The sequence below is a fragment of the Tachypleus tridentatus genome, chromosome 13 (assembly GCF_004210375.1).
Source record: "Tachypleus tridentatus isolate NWPU-2018 chromosome 13, ASM421037v1, whole genome shotgun sequence".
NCBI lineage: Eukaryota > Metazoa > Arthropoda > Merostomata > Xiphosura > Limulidae > Tachypleus > Tachypleus tridentatus.
The window spans coordinates 223,301,833-223,319,937 of record NC_134837.1 but is presented as its reverse complement, the minus strand read 5'-3'; the positions used below and the strand labels follow the sequence as shown (position 1 = coordinate 223,319,937).

At 32.9% G+C, this 18,105-nt stretch overlaps 1 protein-coding gene across 6 annotated transcripts in view; it reads left to right on the top strand.

The window, feature by feature from the left end:
• The window catches only part of Jarid2 (Jumonji, AT rich interactive domain 2), a 120,890-nt gene that overhangs the window by 20,953 nt on the left and 81,832 nt on the right, over positions 1 to 18,105 (top strand). For all 6 annotated transcript variants that reach the window (XM_076481132.1, XM_076481130.1, XM_076481129.1 and 3 more), the window contains exons 4-5: positions 3,320 to 3,525; positions 16,185 to 16,345. In XM_076481132.1, the coding sequence (XP_076337247.1) occupies positions 3,320 to 3,525; positions 16,185 to 16,345 (367 nt within the window). The remainder of the gene's footprint in view (positions 1 to 3,319; positions 3,526 to 16,184; positions 16,346 to 18,105) is intronic.

Sequence of the window (18,105 nt, the reverse complement as noted above, 5' to 3'; positions counted from 1 at the left end):
TCTTTACTAGATATCATAAAGTTTTTTTACCTCTCCCTCACTCCTTTATTGTTGTGTTCCTTTCAAATCAATCATCCAGCTTGGCATGCAGTCCCTTCAGATTGGAATATTAATATGGTTCTTTACTGTTATACTTTGTTATCCATTTGAACATCTGTTTTTGTTCTCAATTTTTCACTTATCCCTTAATATTTATTTACTCATCCTATTAGCCTGTGGACAGCATAAATCAGATTTATTTGCCATTTACATTTCACATACTTTATCATTCAATATATATTCTCCTTTATCTGGATCAATCTTTCCTTCCTTATAACTTCAGCAGTTCAGGAGGGTAAATTCTTCTTTTTGCCAGTTCCTCCTCTTTTCATTTCCCACCTTTGACATCACTCATTTCTGGGTAGGCTGTTATGTTCTGTTCATGTTCTTCATTGTTGTGTTGCCCACTTGGCTTTCTCCTGCAGTGCTGATCCTCACCTCTTAATCCCTTGGCAGACATATCCTGTTTGTGACCTTCCTCCTTCCATCCTGACAATTATGATTCAGCTTGTAATTTGATTGGCTTGCACTTCTTGTCTTTGTTCCAGGTGTCTTCTCATGAGGCTAGGTGCCTTACCTTTTCTCTGGTGTCTCATTCCTGTTAACTCTTGAAAGATATTCTTTAACTGGGCATGTGGACTGACTTGCATATGTTCATATCTCACCATCTCCATTGGATTGCTGTGTCTTCATCTTCAGGTTATCTTCTACCTGTAGCCATTCTTTAGATTTTGGTGAGACTGTAACTGGTTATCTTATATAGATATATATATATATATATCTTTTTCAGGGACTTTTCCCATTTTCTGTTTTTTTTTTACTGTATGGATCCTGCTTTATAACAAGTGGTGCCTGACCAAGTGTGCTACTTATAGTCAAATCTACACTGTCAGGTTAGGTTGACTGCATATTTCTAATTTCCATGATCATAAAATGCTTACTATTGAGATGGGATGTTTCCACAAAATTTCCTCTAGGTTTCCCTCAAAACATATTTGCTTCATTAACATGACTGTTCTAGATTGTACTCACCCTTGGACCTCATGGATAAAGCAGAAGAGTATAGCAGCCCATCCCTGACATGCCTTCAGTTGAATAAATCAGTTATGGTTTGTTTTTCAAAATAAGTTTTTGTGGCTACCTGTTGCACTGTCACTGGTGTTTACACTTGCTCTGGACTCTTCAATGCATTTTGTCCCTGTTTTGTTCCAGTGGAGTATGGGAGTCTTTATCACTTCCCAGTTCTAAGCCACTGGGATGGTGGACCATGAAGACGTCCGCCTGATATTGATATAAGACCCAAATAATGCTACAGTCATTCAGTTGAAAATAGGGTAGTGATGTTCTGTTGGTTTAGATGAGAAAATTTTTTCAATATGATGCTCCATCTCTGTGCGGGATGGTGTATCTTTGGAGTGAGCTGTCAAAATACAGTTTATTTCTTCAACTAAGATCCTTCACCCTACATTTCCATGGATGTTAGGTTCTCAGTGGCTGTGTTTTTTATTTAGAGCTGAACAAATCATCTTAAGTTCTCACATGTCTTACAGATGACTCTGTGCTTCACTCAATCATTTTACTGTTCCCTTCACTCAGGTTGTGGGTCATGGTGGTTGAACTTCTATGTTAATATGGTTCTTCCTCTTCATTATCCCAAGGATGTTATTACATTGGGAATAGGTCCTGTTGGATGGTTTTGAAAAGTTTTCATTATCAAAACCTCTTTCTTATGCTGATTGACTGAATGTCAATGACTGAATTGTTCAAACAATTTATTAAATTAAAATAATTTGCCCAATTAATGGAGGTATGGGCATGAGATTTCCTCCATTCTGCTGGATTTGAGATGAAGATGGTATGATCTTGTTTCCTACCCCCACCTGATGGCTGGGATTTGGGTTGTAGTTGACTTACCAATGATATGATCCTTATTGTACCCTCACATGGATGTTGGTTCCTGGTGGCGAGGTTTTGGATGAAGTTGACTTGCTATGTATGGTCCATCATGCTCTAGCCATTCTACATCTAGGAGCATATATTTTAGTACTTTATGGGTTGAGATTTGTTAGATGCAGGTTTAGATCTCTGTTCCAACATTGTTCTCCTTGTATGGATGTGTTCCTCCCATTCTTCTGCCCATTTCTGCAACACTTCATTCCACACTAGGTGAAGATTATATCTGGTATGGATGTGATATGGTCTCTCATGTATGATCCTCTACTGTGAGGATTTACTCTTTTAGGATGATCTTTTGGCATTTTGGAGGAATGCTTATTTGCTTTTCCTTCATGTCTGTATTTTCACCTGTTAGGTAGGGGATTCTAGCTGTTTATGTGAGATGAGGTAAGGTACTGTTTACAGAGTTATAACTTTCCCATGCTGAAAATATATTTCCAATAGGTACTTACCTTCTTTCACACTTCTCATTCTTTCTTCTTACTGAAAACTGGTGCTTCCATCTTCTTCCAAAATTCGAAAGTGATAGTTTGATAAAATTGAATAGAGGAAGTCACATGCATCAGGAAAGTGTTTTGCATTCTTATAGGTGGAGGGTTGTTGCAGAATGATTTACACATGACATGCAGATGAACCATTTTAAGAAACATGGGAGCACAAAGCTTGTAACGTACAAAAAAACGATTTATGCATATAGAGCAGCACTGAATGAGAATAACCATTTATGTGAGAGGAGGAGGAAAGTATCAATTAGAAATATATGTTCACTTTTATGAAATTTATCATTGATTTTTTTTTCTTTCAGTAAGCAGCTGTTGTGGTATTATGCTTTGCAGATATGAAATAAAAAACAAAGAAAAGAAAGATCATGAAAGTGGTAATGGTAATAAAAAATGAAGTTGGTTGCAATAATGTTGGGTAGTTGTTGTAAACTTTCCTATATTTGAAAAGAAAAATACCTGGGAGTTAATAGACATTTAGAATTTTTTGACTCCTACAAATCTCTTGTGGTACTTACAAATGTTAATAACTGTGCCCAGGTGCAACTTAAAAAAAAATATAATTGTGATATCTTTATATCAAATATATAATTTTTAATGAACTACGCTTCTATGATTTTTAAAGTTATAATGTGCATTATTATGTGTAGACAAAGTAAGTGGCAACCATTATCTCTCCTCACAATTCTTCAAGATTAACTTTATTTAAATCAAGCATATCATTTTATGTGGCTGATAAATTGTGTGCTTAAAGCATATCATATTATGTAAATAAATGAACATTATACATTTTTAACACTTCTCTTCTGTTCTGTATATTTCAGGATTACAACAATGGGTTGCTTTGGAAGGAAGAGAAAGACCTTAAAAAAGCCCTATATGCTTCACTGAATGAGAATAGACGTTCAAAAATTTTGGACTCGGGTGAATGGGAGACCAGTGGTGACATAACTGGCCCTAATGCAAGATACAGACAGTTTCAGCGTCCTGGACAGAATGGTGTGGGTAATAGAGATGAAAGCCCAAAAAGGTGAACTTTTTTTTTACAGAAGTCGGAGTTTTCTGTTTTATTAATAATTTTTTTCTTAGAAATGTTGGGGGAACTGTAAAACTTGGTAGAACATTTCTTTTATTACTATACATATAAACCACATGAAACAGTTTTCTGTAGTTCTATAATGTGCCATTAGGTATCAAACATAATTTCTGCTGTTTTTCATTCATTCCTTTCTTTTATACCTGCATTACCATTGACTGTGTAATGAATGTGTGTGTTTCATTACCATTTTTTTTTAAATATGGATAATATGGACCTGATTGGTAAATTTATGAAAAATAAATTATGTTGGCAATGGTATAAAGAAAGATTTTATTTAAGTAGGTTGTATGATCAGTGAATATGGAAAACAGATATTCATGGACAGTTCTTTATAACTGCTATTAGAATAAGGGAAGTAATGTGTTTATATGTGCTACTTTACAATAGGCATTTGTGACTTGTTGGTGACAAATTCAAACAATAAACAGATAGTATACAATATACTTGTTTTAAAATAATATATTCAAAACAAGTCAAATATATTTACAAAAAATTCTTTATGCTTTAGGATATCCCAGTTGTATCTTAAACTCTAGATAGTTTTTTTCTCCTGTTAAAAGCTCACATAGGCTGATTCAGTTACTTTAGAATCCTGTTGACAAGATTAATTATTTTTCTTTACTTGGTTTCTTTCTGTACATTCTGTGATTGAACTTGCTCACTACTCCTAGGGCTATCACAGTTGCATCTCAAACTGTAAATGGTTGTCTCCTTTATCAAAGTCCATACAGATGGGTTAAGTTACTTTAGAACACCCTTTGAGAAGAAAAATTATTCTCCTTATTTGTGTTAAACTGTGAAATTGACTGTAAAATATTTCCTATTATGACTAAACTAACAATCACACAGTCTAACTTCACTTTAGCTAACTTAACATTTTCTGATGTACTTTTGTTGTTTTCATAGTTGTTGCCGGAACTTTGAATAATTCTTTTTTTTTTGCCAAAAGTCCACACAAACCATACAAGTTATGCTAGAACCCAACTGACAAAACAAATTACATTTCTTATTGCTATTATTATGACACAGCTGTGAAACACACAACAAAAATCACTCATTAAGGATAATCACTTGCACAACACCTAACTTCACTTTTTTTTTGTGTGTGAGTGAACTTTACATTCTCTGACTAAACTTCTAACTTTATAAATTGTACATCATGGCTATAGCAACTCCCAATCACTCACTTTAGATCTAATTATTTCTTGCTAGACTTTCCTTTTTTCTAATTTACTGAACATATGCTTGCTAGTCACCTCTATATATGTATATTACCTTTTTGACTGAGGCCTTGAATATTCTGTAATCTATGTGATGCTATAGTGGAACAATAAGAACTTAATATGACAAGAAAAACATCAAAAAATGGAATATGTGATGTTAATAATATCAGCAAAGTATAGTATAACAGTCTAATCGCATACTCAGCATATGACTTGTAAAGAATTATGAAATGAAATTTACTCAGCATATGACTTGTAAAGAGTTATGAAACAAAATTAGTCACAGCTAAAGCTTTCAGAACAATCAACCCCAACACTCTTGTCATGAAAAATACTAAGTCACAATATGAACTGCATAGTAATGCTTATGCTAATAGTCTTTTATATTGAACAAAAGCCTCTCTCCAAGAAAAATATACAAAACTATACTTAGTTCTTATACTAAGTCTTCTCATTAGTTTACAACGTTTACAATTCCTTTGATGGTCTCTCCACATATAGGGTACTCCTGTAGGACTTCATTTAGGCAGAATCCCTTGTCTTCATTTTGATTGTATGTTACCTGAGATCTGTCTTTCTTGTCTTTATACTGGCATAGAAATGAATAAAAATCCTATAATCTCAGCACTTTTGAAAGGTATACCAGTGGATTGTAGGGTTTTTATTCATTTCTATCAAGATTTCTTGAACCAACTTGTTTTTCTAACATCTGGTGCAGTAGATCTTGTACTTCTTTCTTCTTCTTGTGAGTCAGTTCTTCACTTATGTTGATGTTCTTGTATTTCTTAGGCCTATAACAAAGTCATTGTCTTCAGCTTCTATGACAGCCACACCTGCCATGTCTCTCTGTAATTCCATTGCTACATGTGTTAGGCCTTCTTTCCAATCAGACAACTTTTTCAACAGTTTAGTATGGTATACCTTGATTTTCCCATCCACTTCTACTTTATAGTGCATTCTGTTGACCAATTCCTGTACAGTGAAAGGTCCTTTGTACTGCCAGGGAATATGTTGCTGGTTATGGGTAGCAGAATTAAGACCTTCTGTTTGACCTTGAAATGCAATCCTTAACCTTCATGTTAAATAATTACTTCCTATTGCCTTTGTACTTAGCTTCACCAGTAGAACTGCTTTCATAAGTCTGGTTCAGTTTCCTAAGCCTTTTTCTCCTCTCTGTTTTTTCTTGTACTCCACTTTTTTTTGGGCACTGTCCCAAAATATCTGTGTCGAAGGGTCATTCTTCTGCACTTTCTTTAGCTCCTATAAAAATCCATTTGAGATATTACTTTTCAAGACTTTAATTAAGAGGCTTTGTATCTTGCTTTATTTTCCTTCTTTTACTGTAGTGGTGATTGGAGATGCCACATTAGTCTTCTTTCTGTTTAGTTTCTTCAGATTTCAACTGCATGGTATGTTTTCAACCATGAAGTCCTATATTGTTTTCTTGATACACATAGCCTCAACTTCTACTTACTATGGAGTGTAAACCTTAATTTTTGTTATTAGGAAACTTTCTGCTGTAACATCAATTAGTTTACACAGGCATACCTTACTTGTCAACTGGCCTTCAGATATAAGACTGGTTCTCGCTACTGCACACAGTGTCACATAGGACTTCCTTGTCTCTGGCATAACCTTCACCTATTGGCATATTGTAATTTGTTGGCACCTCTTAATATCTATAACAGCTCCAGCTGTTCCATTTGCTAACATGAGCCAACCATTAATCGTGCTCTGATCACTCTTGGAAATGGCACTTCAATCTTGTGGTATATTTTGTGTTTTTCATTAATTCTGTTTCTTCTGGCAGCAGCATTCATAGTGACAATCACTCTTTTCTTGTTTCTTGTCAACACTACATCTGTAAGTAACTTCAGCTTCTTTATGTTAATATTTCTGCTGTTGCTTGTTGATGATGGAATTACACTCCTTTACAACGTACCCTATTTTATAATAAGTATAGCATCTCTTTTTTTTCATTTGTCTGTTGACATTCTGTCATTTTTCATATATTCCTGCTTCTGTCAGCCTCCACTGGTTGTGATTTTAAGTGGATAGTTTTAAACTTGCTTGTTCTATCTTCATGGGCTTCTCTCAAATGTTTTGTCAGCTTTGTTATCTCGTCCACCTCTTTTGGTTCTCTCTCTGTCACTCTTCTTTTTAAGGAAAAGTAACCTGTTAGTTGAGCATTTGATCATGAAATCTTCACATGCTAGAAGACCTGTCAGTCCATCAAAACTGTTGTCACATTTAGTCATGTCAGTTCATCTGGAAAAGTATCACCATAGACATACCACAAATATAAATACAGGTTTGTCTTTACTTAATTAAACTTAAAGAAAACTTTCTTTCATAAGTTTGTATCATTTAACCAAGGCCACTTAATTTGTCACAGTTCCTGGCATTTTCTGACATCATGTCTGTGTACATTTGTAGGCCTTTTCCTATGGACTGAAACAGACTGCTCAGGCACCTTTGTTCCAGTTTTGACTTTGGACGAAGATTTTATATTTCTCCATGAAAACATCCATGTTTTTTATTTTTTACAGATTTAGGTCCTTCTTTCTGTTGGGTGAGCTTGGCATTCTCAGTGTGTGCTCTTATTCTTTCTCTCTCTCTTTCAATTCTTTCTTCTTTTCTTCCTTTAGTCTTTCTTTCTCCCTTCTCTGTCTCTTCCATTTTTTCTTCTGTTTCTGCTCTTCTTTCTCTAGTTCATGTTGTTTTTAACATACTTTTGTAGTTCACTGTCTTTTAACCCAATATTTATCCATTTATTAAAATTTGATGATATGGTTATAGAACATAATTGTAATCTACACAATTTTCAACATCACTAATATTTTCTGTATGTAGGTTTACATATTTCCACTATCATTAATGTCTTCCTCTATCATCATTTACTATTGTATAATCCTCGCTGGCTCACCAAATGTCAGGATTTTGTACACATGGGCTTTGATTTTTTAAAATAGGTGTTTGTGGCATGTTCACAAAAATGTGAACAATAAAGAGATAGCACAATCCACTTGTTTTAAAGTAATATATTCAAAACAAATCAAACATTTGTAAAAAAACCAAAAAACCAAAATCTTTGCACTACAGGATATCAAAGTTGTATCTAAAACTAAATAATTCTCTTTTTGTGTCAAAAGTCCACACATGCTGATTCTATTACTTTAGAAGCCAACTGATAAGAAATATTTTTCTCTACTGTTTCTTCCTGTACAATCTGCAGTAGATTCACTTACGCTACTCCATGAGTTACGACAGTTGTATTTCAGACTTTAAATAATTGTCTCCTTTTTTGTTAAAGTCAACATAGATGGGTTCAGTTAATTTAGAACTTATTTTGATAAGATGGAATCTTCTTCATATCTCTGCTGGACTGTGAAACTCACTTTAAAATATTGTCCATTATGGCTAAACTGCCAATCACTCAGTCTAAATCTGTCTAATTGTCTTTACTTTTCTTTACTTAATTTGTACTCAATATTCACACACACACACACAGAGAAAGAGAGAGAGACAGAGAGACACAGATAGATCTTGAACTTTTATAAACTACGTAATGCTATAATGGAACCATACTCAATGAACCATTTCACATTTGTGATTTCCATCCAAAATTTTTTGAATTACTGTTCTATGAATTTAAGTCAGTAAGTTTGGAATCAAATTGTAAATTATAATTATAATTTAATATTATATATGAGTAAATATCTTACTTTAAAAGTAAATATTAAAAGAACACATTCAAATTTAGATTTTAGTGAATCTTGGTATATTGAATGCAGCACTGTTTAAGAATTACATGTTTGTGATGTCAAAATGATAAGTCGATAGTGTTTTTTTGCAAATGAGGAACTCAAATTACTAATATTATCAAGTCAGAATATAAAATAAGACCTTGTATCTTCTTATTTTGCTGAGATATGGCATATGTACTGAATGAAACACAGTGGCCCCATTCACCTCTTACCACTTTTGGAAACAGTTCCTTATATACAATTACTTCAATATATGACATTTGAATAACCAATCAATAGCTTAGAATGTCCCCAAAGTGGTTTACTCAGCCATTTTAATCTGTGAAAAAGCTGTCATGTTATTTCAAACAAAGATTTCAAGGCAATTGGTTGTATCTTTAGTCTGCTCAAAGTTTCATATTTAAAAAAAAAAATTTAATGCATTTTAGTTACTAAGCTTAATAAATTATAATGGAATTCTGTAGTATCAGTATCATTTTTTGTTTATTCATTTGTGTGTGTGTGTGTGTGTGTGTATATATATATTAAACCTCAAAATATTTTGTTTGGTATTTTCTACATGCAAAATTTTAAGACTCAGCAACCAATGCCCAGCATTGACAGAGTTAAAGGTTGTAGTGAGATGAGATAATTGTTTGTTTTACTTCTTGATTTATTGTCCTATATTTTAAGAAAAATAAGTTTAATAATTTATTTCTAAATAGTAATAATTTTTATTCATATATAATATATAATAATTGAATGTGACTGTATACTACAAAATACTAGTCCACTAAAACACAAATAAGACAAAGAAGTCTAAAGGTCAGTTTTATTTTACTGGACGTATATCATTAATGCACATGCAACGTGTGAATGCAAGTTATGTAATGTTAGCTAGGCATGATTGGATGGTCAATATAATAAAAAATAATATATATATATAGCATTATGAGACTTAAGCTATTTAGACTAAACATTTGTATTTTCTTGTTAAAATGTTGCTATTTGAGCACAAAAAAAACATGATATATATTTATTTCCTTTTTTTTTAATGATGTTCATGTAGATTGGTCAAGCGACAGACCTCTTGTAGAGTTTAGAACATTACTAAAATATAAAGTGTTATTGAAAACAAACATGAAATGTATTTAGGAGATGATAATACACTAAATAGTCTTGCATATCAGACATATTGACAAAAGAATCCTTTGTAATCAACAAATGAAAGATAAGTGGTATACCAAATTATTCTCTGCAAAGCTATGTAAGTAAATCATTCAAAGTTCTAAGCAAGTTTATAAAATACCTCTGGAAAAAGTACAAGTTAGAACTCAGGAAAAAGAATTAATGAGCAAGCACAGTGACCTCCACCAATCAGTTCAGCAAAGTCTAAACAACAAAGGATAATTTCAGTTATAGAGTGGATCAGGAGTGATAAATAAGAATGTAAGGGGTTGTTTGATCTATCTTGCTCATTTATGTTTGATCCAAATTCAGTACTGTGCAAAACTGTTAAGACAAGATTATATTTTATTGTTGTTGCAACAATGCTTGAAAGACTATTTGCATTTATTAAAGCAAAAGTTGGATACACAAAATATTAGCTGTTTGCTGAACTTAGTCACTTCCACCAAGTTTCTGTTGTACCAAATATGAAGATTAATAAAAAAAAGTTTATATTCACCTGTTATTTATCTTCCATTGTTCTTATTATTATCAGTCCTAAGTGTGTCTGCAATTAACTTAGAAATAGCCTTTTATTAAGGGATTTTTAGAGTTGGTTTTAAGGTGATAGAAAGCACTTGGGCAAGCTTTTTTGTTTTGTAATTACTAGATTTATGTTTCCACTTTTTTGTACATTTAAAACTCGTTTATTTTTAGTTATTCTTTGTAGTATTATAACCTGTATGCACATTAGTTTAGTATTCATAGTTCAACTGTTAAAATATAAATGCCTCAACCTTTTTAACTATCTATGCTTCACAGCATGCATTTTTTGTCTTACTTACTTTACTGTATACTTCCTTCCCTATTTATAATATTGTCATCAAGTTTTAATCTTCATTGTTACTTATAATTAGCATAGAATTAATGTGGGGAAAAAATCTTGTTGGATCTCTGTGCAGAATAAAATGATATTTTGAATTAGTTTGCTTGTATCTATCAGGTCATCCCATAAGTAACGTCTGAAATTTTAATAGAGAAAGTGTGTCATCACTTCTGTCTTTGTAGAAATCTTTAATGACTAAATTATGAAGTAGGATGTCCAGACAAATAAAAGAAACTAATCCAACTCCAATTTTTCAAATAATTAATCAAATAAGCCCATATGAAAATGGGTGTGTCTGAGGAGCATATTAGGCATATAATGCTTTACGAGTTTAAAAAAGGCAACAGTGCAGGAGAAACTACGTGAAACATTCAAAGCGTTTATGGTGCAGAGTTTCTCAATGAAAGATATGTGTTGAAGGTTGTTTCAGAAGTTCAGATCAGGTGACCACAGCTTAAATGATGTGCCACATTCAGGTCTTCCTGTTGAGTTTAATGATTACTTGCTGCTGGCTGCACTTCATGAAGATTGTGCTTTAACAGTTGAAGAACTAGCACAGAAGCTTAATTCAACCCATTCAACAGTTTGGAAAGGTGTCAAAACTTGGAAAATGGGTCCTCCATGATTTGACAGAATCCAATCTGAGAGCAAGAGTGGACATTTGCACTTCTCTACACTCTTATGAATGTAACTCATCGTCTTTGGACAGGTTAGTGACTGGAGTTGAAAAAGGGATGTTTTATAAAAAGTGTTAAGCACTGGAGACTGGCTCAGTGCAGGTAAACTGGCCAAAATGGACCTTTACCCTTGGAAAGTTTTAATCAGTGATGTTGAGAAAACCCACTTGTAGAGAAATATATATGCAAAAACGGCTCGTTTTATGATGACCAAAGAAAGTCGAAACATTGTTCACTCTTCTATGTAAAATATTTTCTCAACTCAAACGAGCCGTTTTTGCATATATATATGGAAAGTTTTGTTAAGCATTTATTGGGATATTTTTGGTGCGATCCACTTTGAGTTGCTGCCACTCAAGGTAATGATTACATCAGACTTCCATTCTCAACAGTTAGAGAACTTGAACATTGCACTGAAAGAAAAGAGGCCTGCTTGGATCATTTGTAAAGGTGTTGTGTTACACCAAGATAATGCACAGTCCCATACAGCAAGGATGACATCTGCAAAGATTGAAGAGCTAGACTGGGAAAAACTTCCACATCCTCCTTTTTCTCTAGACCTTGCCCCATCTGATCAAAACTACCTTCTATACATACTTTTCCTTCAAACCCCAAGAATTTTATAGAAGTGGTATTCAGAAGCTTGTGAATCATTGACAGGAAGTAATTAATAACAATGGAACATACATTACTGATTAAATAACATTAAAAGCATTTGAAACCCTTTCTCTTTTTCTGAACCTAAAATCAGACATTACTTAAGGGATGACCTGATACATTGAACTTTGCAAGCAAGGATTTGGAGGCTAATGCTTATAAGGAAGAATTTGCATGCATGCACACACACACACACACACACACACACACATTATAACAAAAGACAATCTGTTTTCAAAACTATCATCAGTAATATAGATATTTTTAGTCACATAAATGTAATTTAAATATCTTAGTTTATATGGACTCTTGATTTCCATGAGACAGTTGTTTGAAATTTTTTGTTTAGATTTCTGATAGGGTGTGTTTTTTTTTGTATTTTTTAGACCTAATAATTACAAACTGTATGACAGAGGGTTGAGTACATTATATTAAAATGATTTTGAATATACAGGTTAGTAAATCACATGAAAACCATATAAAGTTGCTGAGGAATAGCATATATCAAAACTACCTTTTGCCTTCTTTAGCAGTTTTGTAGTTAGTGTCATGTCACTGAAGATTAATCACTTTTGGGGGGTAATCATGTGCTAAAGATTATAAAGATGTATTTAAATTTATTAATTTACATTTTCCAAGACAGGGATAACACTTATACTTGACTCGTTTATGAAGATTAAATATGTGTAGCATGACTTTGTTATTTACATTAGCTGTATGGGGAAACATTTAATGGGTTTGTGGTGTAATGTATATATTTTGATGAGAATAATTACTATGATTGTATACAATTTGTTTAGTACAGAGATTAACATAGTATTATTTAATTTATTTCATATATTAAATATGTGTAGCATGACTTTGTTATTTACATTAGCTGTATGGGGAAACATTTAATGGGTTTGTGGTGTAATGTATATATTTTTGATGAGAATAATTACTATGATTGTATACAATTTGTTTAGTACAGAGATTAACATAGTATTATTTAATTTATTTCATATATTAAATATGTGTAGCATGACTTTGTTATTTACATTAGCTGTATGGAGAAACATTTAATGGGTTTGTGGTGTAATGTATTTATTTTGATGAGAATAATTACTATGATTGTATACAATTTGTTTAGTACAGAGATTAACATAGTATTATTTAATTTATTTCATATATTAAATATGTGTAGCATGACTTTGTTATTTACATTAGCTGTATGGGGAAACATTTAATGGGTTTGTGGTGTAATGTATATATTTTGATGAGAATAATTACTATGATTGTATACAATTTGTTTAGTACAGAGATTAACATAGTATTATTTAATTTATTTTGATGAGAATAATTACTATGATTGTATACAATTTGTTTAGTACAGAGATTAACATAGTATTATTTAATTTATTTCATATTTTTCTGCTTTTCATTTTATTGTATATTGATGATTTTACTACAGCTAGAGTAGAGAAAATAAGAAATAGTTCTTTGCCTGCACTAAATAGACTGTGAAAAGCAACAGTGTGGAGTGTTGTTGGGAGTGACATCTTATGATGGAGTTTTCTTGCAGTGGAATCTATGCTACAAGGTTATTATCAAAATGTACTGACATGAGATATAACATGATCATACATGGCTGCCTTGATGGCAATAATGTAGTGAAGATATAAAATTGGTATAATGTACTCAACCTCTGTTTTTGAGAATGGAATGGTTAAAATTTCTTCATGCCTAAACCTTAGGCATCATTGTTTGGTATAAGTTTAGGTTACAAGGAATCAAAGGCAATGAAAAATTTAAGAATTCAGTTTCACCTCACTTGTAGCTAAAAAAAAAAAAAGAAAGAAAGAAAGAAAGAAAGAAAAACATTAACTTCAGCTTGAAGTGAACTTAGGCTCAATTAGATGCAAGATGCAGAGGGAGCTGAAAAGATTCAAACCAACCATTGATCAATCCTGTGTGGAGGTAATTTAGCAATCTTATTATTATATTCTAGAAAGTAAGTGGATAAAATAAATAAAATAAAATAAAACCTGAAAAATTAAATAGGATTAAATAAAATGAAAATAATCATAGAATCCAAAAGAACTGGAAGGAGATAGAAATCCATTATCTAAGAATTTTGCTGTGATGGAAAAACAGGAGTGGCCTGAGAAAAATCTACTTTTTGTAGCAAAGTGCTGAATGTTTTACCCACTTAGTGCTCAAGCTGTGAGGCTAAATTGAAAGAATATATTTTATTAGTAAATAACATGTTATGCATGAATATCTGCAATTTATCAATTACAGAGTTATAATAAAAACTTGAAAATAAATAATTGACTTATACATCAGGAGAGTCATTGGAGTTGTCATTTGTGGTTTCTTGGGGTTCTTGCTTGGCTGTGGTATGCTCAAAAGAGCTGGCACCAACAGGCTAAGTATCTTTGGAGCTTTTTTGGAAATTGGCAGAGGTGCTTTCTGAAAGTTTAAGCTTATGCTGGAATAACCAATTTATTTGGAAGATATTTGGGTGAGAGTGGTAGGCTTCAGTCTCAGGATCAAGTGGTATCTCAGCTTGTTTCATCTTTTTATGGGTGTTTGCTTTGATTTGAGGTAGAAGGTTTGTCAGAGGATGTGTCTGAACCTTTTGAATTTGTGTTTGAATTTGCTGGCATTTTGTTATATTCTTCTTAGTGACTGTAGTTTTGACTTGTTGGTTGATTGAGTTTTTATCTTCTGAAGCAGCTATTTAAGTTTATTGATTTTATTCTAGTCTTATGATTAATGTGGAGTTTGGGTTTGATGTATTTTTGGTGGGAGTATACTAAGCTGTAGTGTATTTTTGGTTGTTTTCAGACAATACTTTTGTTTCTTGGGAGTGGTCTTTCTGCTTTGAAGTGGAAAATACTTCAAGATAAATTTATCTTGAAATATCCTATAGTGTCTAAAATTAACAACACTTTCCTGAGCTGGATAATCTGTTTTAGGTTTTGGGACTATTCAGTGAATGCTTAAATATTTTTTGAAAAAGCATTCTCTTTGGCTAACTTTAATTTCCTGAGAAGAAAGCAAAAAAAATTATGAAAAAGCTGCTACTGCTGACAGAAGGGATAGAGCAGATGGCTAATTAAAATTTCTGTGATAAAGATAGGTGATGGAAGTCTTTGGGTGATTATAGCTGGATAAAAAAAAAATCCTGCCATGTTGCAGTTGTTTTTTTCTGTTTGAATATTTGCTCCTGGTTTAAGCTGCCTAATGAAGTTGTATACCTGTTTAACAGAGAATGAGTAAGGCAAACTGTTGATAACACAGACCTGGAAATTTAAATTTCATAAAAGTTGTTTTGCTTTTAATAATGGATTTTTCACAATTCAATTACACAGATTTTGATAATAATATTAATTTTTTTCATCATGTAAGGAATTTTTTTTACAAACTGGGAAAAAAATCTCTCACTTAGATCAAATTACTACTTTGCCATAATGAGCGTTTTTTGTTGTTATGCTTGTTGTGTGTGGGTTCTAGAATGGTTGATAAGACTGATGTTGCAATTGGTCTTGAGAAATCTGTTGGCAGTTATTGTCAACATTTTGAGTATGACAAAGTACGACCTAGTTTCACTGAAAGTAATTCATTTATGTAAAAGTGTGTGTGATATTTTGTGAAAAATATTTACATGATGAATAAAAGTGGATATCATTTTTGGATTCAGAATACAAGAATTGCTGAAGGACATGTAAAGTTTTCAAGACAGTAAAAGCACTGTGGGCTCGTGTAATCATGATGATATCATGATAACTGTGAGGACTTTACTCAGTGTTGGCTTGATATTTCTCTTACACTTGTTCTCTATGTCTGTGAATCTCAAGAAAGCACTTTGAACCAACTTTAAAGAGAGAGTAACATGGTGTAACATTCTTCAGAACTTCACCCATAAACTTGTGCATATGCAGCAATGTTAAACATATTTATTTCTAAGTTTTTTAATGATTTTAGGCAATGCTACTGAAGGATTATCTTTGCATTGCTAGTTTAAAAGACTTTTATTATATGTGCTAGCAATATTTATTTGTTCAATTTGTAAAAGTTAAAATACCTTGAGGCTCCTATATATATATATATATATATACATACATGTATGTATGGGTAATAGTTCTGTTTACTGTGGTTTTTCATTCTCACTGAAGTTATGAGTTTGATCAGTTTTACATTTTTATGTATACTTTGTAGTTATTAATGGGGAAAAAATTTTTGTTCTTAGAGCAAAAGTTCATGCTCAACGAAAATTTGCCCAAGGTTCAACTCCAAATAGCCCAGCAGTAACTCCTGTAAAAATTCTTCAGACAAGTAATGTTGCTTCTGACTTGCTTCCATGTCGAAGGCCTAAGACAGAAGATTTTTTAACATTTTTGTGCCTACGAGGTAAGGAAACATTTAAACTATAAAGACTTTTGTTACATATAATCTTTCTTCCAGTATACTGACCCTGCATTTTGAAATTGTTAGTAAATGAAGTCATTGAACATTTGTGTAGCTGTAGAGTTACTCGTACTTTCTCAATATGTGTATGTTTTTTCATTGTTAAGGTCATGGTTATAACAAATGTATTTGAGTTTTGAAAATCCTTGCCGTGTAAAAACTTGTAATTCCAATATGATATCTTACCTCACAAATAGCTTTTCTTGACGTATACTGCTCACTGTGTGCATGTATTTTTGCTTGCCACTAACCTTGATACTTCAACCAAGAATCATGTATTCAAGTGAGACATCTGCAATGCCATTTTGTAAATGGTCATGTAGCAACCTTTTACCAGTGGGAGTGCAGTAAAACTCCTATTGTCACTAGCATCCCCTCTTCCATGCAGCCTGAAATCACTTCTTAATTTGCAGTCCTGTTATTATTAAGCCATGCCTAATTTTTATTTTCTCAAATAGTTTGAGAACAGAGCTGGAGAATTTTTTTTTTAATCTTGTTAACTCCTGGTCAAGTACTCACAAGTCCATGCATCTACCATAGCCACTGCCACAACTATAGCTGAATTTCCAGCCCTTTCAGTTGTATCTGAGCAAGTTTTATCTCAAGAAGTAACAGTTCTGCTTCTTGGAGAGAGATGGCTTCTTTTTTGTAGTCTTTGGAAACACCTGATGGTTGTCTTTACATACCAAGTTATGATTTTCCTGAACATGACAATGAGGATTTGGAGAGCGTGTTTGTTCCTTCTACTTATGCTTTACAGTTTTCTGTAATTTTAAGGGTTATGCCCAGGCTTCTTTCCTCATTTATCAGATTAATCAAACAGGTTTGTTATGTTTTATCCTTGCATCCAATTTCCTGTGGTTATACTCCTGCATCTCTCAGTGGTGAGCTCTTTGGTCAGTATTTAGTGTTTCTGCCCTTTCTGGATATTGGAGTTCCTAATGTTTGTTTAGAGGCCAGTTGCATTCAGGTGTCAGTATCTCTTTACCCTCATATGCTCTGGATGACCATGCTCTTGCACATGATCTTTTTGATTTTCCTTTTTTAGAGTCACAACATTTGGAGTTGCTTGCTCCTTTTTGGAGATCTGACAGCAGTACTTCAGTTTTCATATTCAAGCCTCAAGCCTTCCTATATTTGTCTCTACCTATCTGCTTATCTCCATCCTTTGCTCTCTCTACACCTGTTCTTGGAGGCTATTCATCACACTCCCAGGAGGTTTTCAGTGGAGATTTGGAATTCCCAGTTTTCCACATTTGCACACCTCTCCTCTTCTGCCCTAGCTAACAAATGTGATTGAAACTCCTCTTTGGGTTTTTATTCCTGTCTGTTTGCTGTCCTCAAAAAGAAGAGGCTAGTGCTCTATCACTGACCTGTCAGCTCTGAACAACTTTTGTGTGCTCATATATTTCACTGTGAGTCCTACCTTGCTCTTCATTGGATTTCCACTACTTTTCTGTGGATGACTTATGCATGTGTTTTCTGTTTTGTGGTCCTGTAGTCTTTGTTCCATTCTCTTCACATCAACTGCCTTTTTTTATCCAAGATTGACTGAAAAAATAGATCTTGGCATAGTGGTGGATAAGTCATTCAAGCCATTAGAACAGTTTTCTATTGCTAGTTTTAAAGCTTATTGAATTTTAGTGCATGTTCATAAGTACATTGATTAAAAATCATACTCATTAATAATTTGTCTTTTCAAC